Genomic DNA, 10,721 nt, shown 5'->3' with positions numbered 1-10,721 from the left:
GTTACAAACAGACAAATGCAGATTGTGAATGTTGTATTTTTATATACATGAAATCACACACGGTGACTTTGTAGTTTATGTATTTGGTGACACACAGGTTTCTACATGTGGACTGTTTCCACTGCAGCACCGTCACAGGTACACGTCTGTGATCGACACGCTGTTTACTGCAGGTGACCGTGAGTCAGAGCAGGAGAAGAATAACAGGAGACATGAGAGCGGCACTCTGGGAAACGGAGTCCCAAACTTCATCAGTGAGGAAATAACAACCAGATGGCTGCACCGATCCGCGTGTGTGTGTGTGGGCACGTGTGTGTGCGTGCTCACCCGGCCGACCTCCACCAGGTTGGTTACCATGACAATGGCGGCGGTATTCTCCTGCCAAACCATCCTCCAGAAATCATACACCGTCTCCTGCATGGGACCTGAGACACACACACTCAGGGTAAACTTCATATTAGACTGCAGAGCTCTGCATGAATCATAATCACTCTTTAAATTAATTAAAATGAAGCGCACGCACACACACACACACACACAGAAAATATTTTTAATTACTGTTGACAGTCTGTGTTTTGACGAGCTAATTAGTTCATGCTAATCCATTCCTGTCCTCAAGTGTTTTACAGCGAGAATCTGCTGTGAGCACACACACACACACACACACACACACACACACACACACACACACACACACACACACACACACACACACACACACACACACACGCACACACACGCACACGCTGCATATTCATGCTCACAGACTGACATGCTGGCCCAAACACTGCTGTTTGTTCAGGACGATGGATTTCTACCTGGAGATCTGTGTGTGTGTGTGTGTGTGTGTGTGTGTGTGTGTGTGTGTGTGTGTGTGCGCGTGTGTGTGTACAGTCAGTGACAGGTGATTTGGTGCCACCTGTGGTCAGAGGTGGAACTTGTTTTGTTGTTCTGGCTTTCTGAGCAACAACAACACATCGTGTGTTTTAATATTCACGACTTAAAACTGAAAGTTTCCAAATTCTGCTTCAAATAAAAAAGTGAAGTATGAAACTACAGTTCCCAGAATGCTTTGGCACACGGACCTGTTGGCTCTCAGGTTGGATGTGACTGTGAAACTGCAGGAAACCTAAAATCTCACAGATCCTCTGTGGGTTTTTTTGCTGATGCTGTCCTCAGAAAGAGTCTGAACAACACATCTGAACCTTAACATCCAAAACAATCCAGATGTTATCGAATGCAGTCAGTCCATCCATTTTTGATGGATGACCGTAGCGCCGCCCCCACACTGAGACGTCCTCCATCTCTGACTTACTGTTAGAATACCAACCAAGCTCTCACTATGGTTGTACTGGGGCCAAATGACCCGTAACAATGGGCCAGACACCCAACACTCCTGAAGAACCCTCTACAGGGTTCTCTGAGGGTAGAGTTTGGTCTCCAAGTCCAAAAAACACAAGTAAACTTGGGCAAACTCCCATGGACCGTCAAATATCCTCGAGAGGATGAAGAGTTAGTCCAGTGTTCTGCAAGCAGGACAAAAACCCCCTTGATCCTCCTGAACCTGAGGTTCAAGTAATGAGGGACTCTCGTTTCCAGCACCCTGGCATAGACTTTCACCTTCTTAAACCACCTCAGTCTCCCAATCCAGATGGACCGCCCCAGATCTCCACGTTGCAGTAGTGGTGTGTCAGGCAGGACAGCCCTACCAAATCCAGAGCCTTCAGGAACTCGAACCTCATCCACCCTAGGGGCCATTAGTAACATTACCCCTAGTGATGGGTGAGAGGTCCCCCTCCTCTGCTTCCATTACAGAAGGTGTGACTATGGAATTGAGCAGAACCTCAAAGTGTTCCCTCCACTGCATGACTATATCTTCCTACCATCACTGTAGACAGTGTGTGTAGAATACCTCATTCTCCTGAATAAATGGCACCATGACAGCTGACAGCTCCAACCGAGTGTCACATAGCTGCAGAACCAATGATACGATTACAAAAATCCATCAACCTGCGACCTACGGGGTCCTGGTGCACTTATGAACACATTCAAACACGGTGTTCATTGTGGACCAAGTGTAGCACAGAAGCCCAATAGCAGGACACAACTCGGGCATGCTGTTCTTTCCATGCACACCCCTCCAGGTCACACAGTCATTGCCCATGTGAGTGTTTAAGCCCGGGACTGGACTTTCCAGCACCCCACCCAGTGACTCTAAGAAGGCTGGATACTCTGAACTGTCCTTTGGCGCATAGGCACAAACGACAGTCAGAACCTGAAGGTGCAGGGAAGCAACCGTCTCATCCACCAGGAAAACCCCAACAAACAGGCAACAAGGCAGGGGATACAAGCGTACCCACCCCTGCCCACCGCATCTCAACCAGGGCAACTCTAGAGTGGAACAGAGTCCAGCCCATAAAACTGGCTCCAGAGCCCGAGCGTTGAGGTGAGGCCGACATGCAGCCAGTACCTCCCAAGCTCACGCACATCTCAGGCTCGAACCCACCACAGCCTAAAACATTCTTAATAAACATATTTAAAAAATAAAAGCATTGTTCAACCAAAGGTAAGATTTTATTTGACTCCTACATGAATGCTTCAGCCTCCTCTTGTCAAGGCTGAGTAGCCAGAAAGAGCAGACCCAAATGCAGACAGAAGAGAGACAGAACCAAGTTTAACAAAAGGAGAGCCATTAATTTAGGCTGAAACACAAAGGTACAAAAGTAAGAGAGAAAGCAAAACCAAGAGCTAAATCTAAACTGGGAAACTAGGAACTGGGAACACGGGGGAGATGAACAGACAACCTGACAAAGAACAAAGACAGAGGACTCAAATACATGGAGGGCAATGACAGAAGTAGAAACATCTGGGAAACACAGCTGACACAAATGAACATGGCACCACAAGGGAAGCAAAAGCAGACACACCAAACATGACTATCACACAGGAGGAAAGGCAGATGAGAGAGGGACATGATGGGCTGGAGAACATGGAACAACACACAGGAAGGGGAGACGAGACAACATGGAAACGGAAATATAACTAAACGGAGCACTCCAAAAAGATACTTAAGAATAGAAAAGTAAAGTACTACAAACAAAGAAATCACAAAGCACCGTTAACATCAAAAGGTGACACCTCTAATCTGCTTCACTCAGCTGATTCTCACAACTCTGCTGAAGTCTTATGAGTTCTGCACGACGTACAGGTCAAGGGCTTTTATTGTGAAAGAGTCGGTGCAAGTAGAAGCATATATTGTTTGTCTGGGAGGAATTGTGCAATGATACGTTTCCTGCTGGCGTCGACGTAACCCCTCGGCTCAGGTTGTTTCTTTAAAAGCATCACGAGCAGCTAAAGAAGAAGAAGAAGCTGAGTTTCTTACCCTGAGTCGCGATGTAGTGGTTGGGTCTGTGGTAGCCCTGAGAGAGGAAGCAGAGAGGTTACACACACACTCATGATCATATGAACAAAAACATGCTGTGTGTGTGTGTGTGTGTGTGTGTAGTTTTTGGGAGCCAACATGTCTGTGATGTTTACACACAGCTGACACTGACGGAGACGGTCGTCATGGAAACATAGTCGACCAGGACGTTTCACATCGACGTTTATAGGAAAGTAAACTCTGTGTGTGTGTGTGTGTTACTCACGTCTACATAGTTAGCGTTGATGTAGTCCGAGCCGCCGTCTCCATCCTGAGGCTGCAGACGCACACGAGAGTGATCATCTAACACACACACACACGCGCACACACACACACACACACACATGCGCGCGCACACCCACACACACACACGCGCGCGCGCGCACGCACACACACACACACATGCGCGCGCACACACACACACACACACACACGCGCGCACGCACACACACACACACACACACACACACACTGTTAGTTCGACCCTCAGTTCCTGAGAATAAAACATCTAATAATAAATTAATAAAGTTTTAATTACAGTTGTTCAATTAAATGATGAAAACTGTGTGTGACGTTTTAAAATGATGACATTAAATTTAAATAATAACTGAATAAAAAAAATGAAGATAAATTTAAATTAAGAAAGTAAAAACAAATAAAAGTTGGAGCTGAATTGTTCCCGTGTCACCGAACCACAGACCACAGAGCGCCCACATCATCTCTGACGCCTGCAGCAGACTGGCTGTTACTGCTGTCATTCACACAGACAGGTGTGTGTTTGTGTGTGTGTGTGTGTGTGTGGGGGGGGGGGGGTTTGAATGTAAAATGTGTCCCTGCAGGCCACCGTAGCTCACAGCCTCGGCCTTCATCACACCTCATTAGCATAATTACACGCCACAGGGTCCTCTGTGTGTGTGTGTGTGTGTGTGTGTGTGTGCGTCCTGATGTTCCTCAGCAGCTGTCAACACCGACTTTGTGGGACGTCAGCTGAGCAGTTACATGATGTGTTTGTGAGACCTGGGGCTGTGTGATGATCAAAACTGACACCAGATCCGCCTGACGGACACACACACACACACACACACACACACACACACACACACACACACACACACACACACACACACACAGCTTGTCTGAAACTGCAGGTTTTCTCTCTCACATCGTTTTATGCCACCTGACTGATTAGCGTCTGGTTTCTCTTTAACTTCCTGTGATTGGTCTGAAAGCCGAAAGCTTCAAAGAAAAGTTTTGACACCAGGACCAAACAAGACCAGTTCACTCTGATTCCAGACTGGTCCTGGGAACGAGTCACAGCTGGACTCTGGGCTGGACTCAAACTGAGACATCAGTCTGGACCTCAGGAGGTCAAAGCAGCAGCAATCACACAGCGCAGAGTCGGTGACACGAATCGTAGCCATGATGGAAAAGTAAAAGAGGCTCTGCTGAACTTCCAGGTGGAAGACTGGAACGAAAAACTGCACTGACTGTTGACCAAGGACTGTTTGGGAATTTAAAGAGGACTATCAGCTCCTGGAAAGTTCGAGTACAGAGCCAATCCAGGATCTAAGGGGACCAACAAGTCCTACGTCAAGTCCAAGACAGAGATCAAAGAGGAGACTTGGAAACACAGTCCCGGGACAAGTTCTGGGACTCTGTCTCCATATCTTTATATCTATGGATATATATAGTTTTTGTAACCGTGCTGCTGCCATTTTGATCACACGAGCGCAGGATGGCGTCAGTTTTTACCACCAGTGTGACGAGCTCTCTCAGGTCACTCTGAGCTTGATAAAAGGAAGCTGTCTGGGAACCAAACCCTCCTCCTGTCCCTGTGCTGCTGTGCAGGTTTGTCCTGACATGAGAATCCTGCAGCGAGACGCCCATAACTCACGTCAGGCCAACACCTGAGGTCAGCATTCCCGGTCTCATGTTATTAACTGTCCGTGGACACAAACAGCTGAAATCAGCCTCTATGACGGCCCGCTACGGGACGCAGGTGACGTGCACGGGTACGTACAAGCGATGATGTTGCCGTAGCGATTCTTCATGCGGTTCTCGTCCTTCTTGGCCGAATCCCAGGGAGCGGACTGTCCCTCAAAAAAACTCTGAAAAGACACAGAGAGGGGGGTTAGTGTGAAGGCAGCGAGTGATGAATAATGCAGAGGACGTGTTTGATTTCTGGTCTGTGCCTGAACCACACAGACGCCAGTTTTACGCTCTGAGCAGATGATTAGGTCCAATTAGGAGCAGGCAGCTCAGAGAGACGCCCCAGGCTCCAAACACGCTCTGATCGTTTCCACACAAAGACACGAATTCACCTGTGTGCGTGCACCGATGCTTCACACCACCAAGAAGCTCCAGATTCTCTGTTGTGTCACTGCACATGCGCGCTTGGCTCTCACTGTTTTTGTGCATCTTTGCTGTGATTTTGTATATTCCTGCATGTCGTTGTGTGTTCTCGTGTTTGTTGGGCTGCTCTTTTTGATTTGACGTCTCTTTGTGCGTCTGCATCACGGGTTTGTGTTTGTATAAATGTGTGTCTTTTGTTTCTTTGTGTTTCCTCTGAGGAACGTTTTGCTCTGCAGCTGTGTGTGAGTCTTTTTGTGTGTGTCTCTATCCTAAACTGACAGCAGAATCTTCAGCAGTCACAATCATACACTTGTTTGTCTGTGGAGGTTCTCAGTCATCCAGGTCATCATAGTCTAAGGAGCTTGGAAAGAAAAGCGTCTGGACTTCTTTAAGTTGCTTGAAGACGTTTCACCTCTCATCTGAGAAGCTTCTTCAGTTCTAAGGTCAAATGGCCGAGAGTCCCAGATTTAAACACAGTCGGAGTTTCCCCCCCAAAGAGGGACAAAAGGACCCCCTAATGATCCTCTACCTAATCACATGAGCCAAGGTGTGAAAACGGGTGTGGGTCACAATCAGCCAGGGTTTCAGGTGAGCTCATTGTGAAACCTGGCCCCACCCTATCATGTGATTTCCTGAGGTCAGATGGCCCAGGATGTGAGTGGGCATTAAGGCGTCTGGGGAGGGAACTCAAAACTGGATTACAGATGGCAGACAGTTGGTGTCTGCCATCTGCATTCCTCGCTGCTGTACAGTGCAGCGAGGAATGCTCAGACCTCTACATTGGAGAGACCAAACAGCCACTTCACAAGCGCATGGCACAACATAGAAGAGCCACCTCCACGGGACAAGACTCAGCAGTCCATCTGCATCTTAAGGATAAAGGTCACTCTTTCGAGGATGCCAGTGTTCACATTTTGGACAGAGAGGACAGATGGTTTGAAAGAGGAGTGAAAGAAGCATCTATGTCCACTGTGAGCGACCATCTTTAAACAGAGGCGGTGGTTTACGACACCAACTGTCTGCCATCTATAATCCAGTTTTGAGATCCCTCCCCAGACGCCTTAACGCCCACTCACATCCTGGGCCATCTGACCTCAGGAAATCACGATAGGGTGGGGCCAGGTTTCACAATGAGCTCACCTGAAACCCTGGCTGATTGTGACCCACACCCGCTTTCACACCTTGGCTCATGTGATTAGAGGATCATCAGGGGGTCCTTTGTCCCTCTTAGTGGGATAATCCCACAGGGCTTAAATCTGGGACTCTCGGCCATTTGACTTAGAACTGAAGAAGCTTCTCGGATGAGAGGTGAAACGTCTTCAAGCAACTCAAAGAAGTCCAGACGCTTTTCTTTCAAAGCTCCTTAGGCCATACGCTTGTTTGTCTCACCTTCTTCTGACTGTTGAGTTGATTTACTGTGGAGTTTTTTCAATCGCATTCCTTCACCTTGTTTCTGCCCACTTCATGACCTCGTTGGTCTTTTAAGTGGTTTTACATTGTCTCATATCTACAGTCAGTTTGTTGGGGTTTTGTGTTGTTTTATACTCTTTGATACTTGGCGGAGACTTGACTTGCTGGTTGGATCCTGTTTTGGATCGATCCTCGTTAAAACCGACCTCTCTGAGTAAATCAGCGTCGCACGTTCACTCTTCCTTCTCTACATATGAGGTTAGGGATATTTGGCGCCATCCGACTGATAGGGAGCGTTCCTTTTTCTTTAATCTGCATCACACCTTTTCTAGGATAGACTATTTTTTCTGAGATAATTATTTGACTAGTATTGCGTGTGCCTGTGAATACCATGAAAATAGTTAGATCATGTCCCCTTAATTTTGACCCTGTCTATGCCCGACTTCCCTACATCAGGCAGGAGTTTTAACCCCACACTGCTATCACATAATACCTTTCTATAATTTATAAATAACCAAATTAAACTTTTTCTAGAACCAAACATCTCCACAACCACCTGCCTCTGGGGACAGATCATCTCAGGAAAAACGTAACAGAAAAGCAAGAATTGGCCGATAAAATAAAAGACTTCGATCATCAGTATGCACACACGAAGGATCCCAAAGATCTAAATTCAAAGTAGCTATGCTGAATCCTGGCTCAGGCCCCCACTGTAACAGGTGTGGGTCTGATCAGGCCAATCTAAACCACATGTCTGGGAAGAGGTTTTCTGTACTCTGAATAAGGAAACTGGCTCCTAACCCCCTACTTGCTCTCTTTGGTACAGTGGGTGAGGATGATAAGTGCATTACTGGGGCAAAACGCTGGGTGCTGTCTTTTGGTTCCCTCCCGGCGAGGTGAGACATTTTGGTGAGGTGGAAGGGTGATGCCCCGCCCACCCACGTCTTGCTGATCTTATGTCTCAGTCTTAAAAAGATCAACGGCTCGTTCCAGAATAAAAATGGCAAATTTGATCAAATTTGGGGTGCTTTTCTGACAAATTACTCAATCCTTCCATTGAAGGATTTTCCTGCTGGCTAACAACTTGGTTTACTCTGTATAGGTCTGACGACCTGCTGCTTTGTAAGCTTTACTGTATTAATGTGAACGTCAAACTCAGTCTAATTCTCTGTGGTTTGGAAGAAAATGTTTTCTTGAAACTATTTGCCTACTATTTTACTTTATTTATCTACGTATAAATGCGAGAAGTTTATCTTCTGTGGATGTCGTGGGTGGGGTTTGACTTTTGTTTTTTCCCTTTTGTTTCATTTTCAGTGTAACCAGAGATAGTGTCTGTCTCCTGAATCCAAACTGGAAGCTGGTTCCACAGAAGAGGGGCCTGAAAACTGAAGGCTCTGCCTCCCATTCTACTTTTAAATACCCTAGGAACAACAAGTAGGCCTGCAGTGTGAGAGTGAAGTGCTCTAATAGGGTGATATGGTACTACAAGGTCATTAAGATAAGATGGGGCCTGATTATTTAAGACCTTGTATGTGAGGAGCAGGATTTTGAATTCTGGATTTAACAGGAAGCCAATGAAGGGAAGCCAATACAGGAGAAATCTGCTCTCTCTTTCTAGTCCCTGTCAGGACTCTTGCTGCAGCATTTTGGATTAACTGAAGGCTTTTCAGGGAGTTTTTAGGACATCCTGATAATAATGAATTACAGTAGTCCAGCCTGATGTTTCTGGCAAAATACATTTATATTAAAAAATCAATTCAGGATTTAATTCATAGATATCAGATTATTCAAACTAAAATCCATTTGAATCTGGGAATCTTTTAAACCCAGCCCTAATCAAAGACCCTGGTCCGTGATAAAATCAGACAAACTCTGAGTAAGGTGCAGGTTAACAACAAATCAAATTTAGTTTTGAGTCAGTTAGAGTGGACGAGGCTAAGCATCACACTTTCAAATGAAAGTCCCCAGCGATTGGCGCCACACCGCCCCCTCGGCCTGTGCTTTAAAGATTCTGATAGTTAGAATGAGTCGGGGGTGTTGATTCATTTAAACTGACATAACCAACTGTAACCAGGTTTCTGTAAGGCAGAGTAAGGCTACGTCCACACGTACACGGGTATTTTTGAAAACTGAGATTTTCCGTTTTCGTTTTTCTTTTAAAATCCCGTCCACACGTGCAGTTTTGAGAAAATATCTCCGTCCACATGTAAATGCTAAAAACGAAATGTTGGCCAATCAGAAGTCTGGAAGACTGGAGGGAAAGACTAAACAGGGTTTTGTACCAAAACCTTCAGGACTTCTGAAAAGTTTGTGTTTTTTTCAAATGTTAATAACCAAAGACAGTATTTTGGTTGGTGTAGACTCACAACTCAGGAATGAATAAAATGCATACAGCACACATAAATTACTTTTTTTTTAAAGTAAATTTATTCAAAGCCGATGTTGGGATTTGGGTTGTGACAGCGTCTGTGTTGGATGTAGAAGCCACGTCCGAGGTTCACTCAGACACCTGTCTGTGTAAATGGAGGGACAGTGTGTTAAAACTGCAGATAGTCAGATTAACAGCAACAGTATTTTGTTTCTATCTGCCATTGCAGACATAATCTCATGTAAGCAGTAACATGGCGCACAGCGTCACGTCAAAAAAGGTGCACACCTTTGACGTTGTGTGACTAAATCTCTGTTTTCCTCGTCCACAGTAAACGCAAAAACTGAGTTTTCAAAAATCTGTTTTCAGTGATTGAGAACGCCGTTTACATGTGGAGGAAAGGTGCAAACGCATAGAAAAATCTGTGTTTTCAAAAATACCAGTGTGGACGCAGCCTAAATCAGGATCTTGATCTCATATTAAATCACTGGCTAACAGGGGCTTAGAAGAGAAAACTTAATGTTTAATAGTTTTAGTCCATTATTTAGTGCAGATGTGGATACTGTATTGTTCTTTCTTTGTGATTTTTTTATGTTTAAGTTGTTTGTTGCTGGTTTTTAGTTTGTTTTTTGTCTGTTTGGGAGCTGACACAGTCTCAATGGAGATGGGTTTTTGGGGGGGTAGCAGGAGGAGAGAAGCTGCAGAGAGGCGTGTAAGACTGCAACTCTGCTTCCTGGTCCCAACTCTGGATAGTCATATTTTGGGGGGTTTAATAAATTGGTCCATATTTCTAGAAATGAGAGCTGCTCCATCCAAAGTGGGATGGATGCCGTCTCTCCTAACAAGACCAGGTTTCCTCCAGAAGGTTTGCCAATTATCTATGAAGCCCACATCGTTTCTGGGACACCACTCAGACAGCCAGCAATTTAAGGAGAACATGCGGCTAAACATGTCACTCCTGGTCTGATTGGGGAGGGGACCAGAGAAAACTACAGAGTCCGACATTGTTTTGGCAAAGTTACACACCGATTCAATATTGATTTTAGTGACCTCCGATTGGCGTAACCGGGTGTCATTACTGCCGACGTGAATTATGATCTTACTGTATTTACGTTTACCCTTAGCCAGCAGTTTTAAATTTCCTTCAATGTCGCCTGTTCTGGCCCCTGG

At 45.7% G+C, this 10,721-nt stretch overlaps 1 protein-coding gene across 12 annotated transcripts in view; it reads right to left on the bottom strand.

Annotated features, from left to right (window-relative positions):
- The window catches only part of LOC134634073 (receptor-type tyrosine-protein phosphatase mu-like), a 165,294-nt gene that overhangs the window by 20,094 nt on the left and 134,479 nt on the right, over window positions 1–10,721 (bottom strand). For all 12 annotated transcript variants that reach the window (XR_010094804.1, XM_063483121.1, XM_063483122.1 and 9 more), the window contains 4 exons: window positions 5,442–5,529; window positions 3,648–3,724; window positions 3,383–3,419; window positions 328–425 (listed from right to left, as the gene is read on the bottom strand). Coding sequence is in view for 11 of the 12 variants with exons in the window: in XM_063483121.1 (XP_063339191.1) it covers window positions 328–425; window positions 3,383–3,419; window positions 3,648–3,724; window positions 5,442–5,529 (300 nt within the window). In the remaining variant the exon portion in view is untranslated. The remainder of the gene's footprint in view (window positions 1–327; window positions 426–3,382; window positions 3,420–3,647; window positions 3,725–5,441; window positions 5,530–10,721) is intronic.

The sequence above is a fragment of the Pelmatolapia mariae genome, linkage group LG9 (assembly GCF_036321145.2).
Source record: "Pelmatolapia mariae isolate MD_Pm_ZW linkage group LG9, Pm_UMD_F_2, whole genome shotgun sequence".
In the NCBI taxonomy this organism is placed as follows: Eukaryota; Metazoa; Chordata; class Actinopteri; order Cichliformes; family Cichlidae; genus Pelmatolapia; species Pelmatolapia mariae.
The sequence above is the reverse complement of the archived record's forward strand: the minus strand, read 5'-3'. Positions and strand labels throughout refer to the sequence as shown.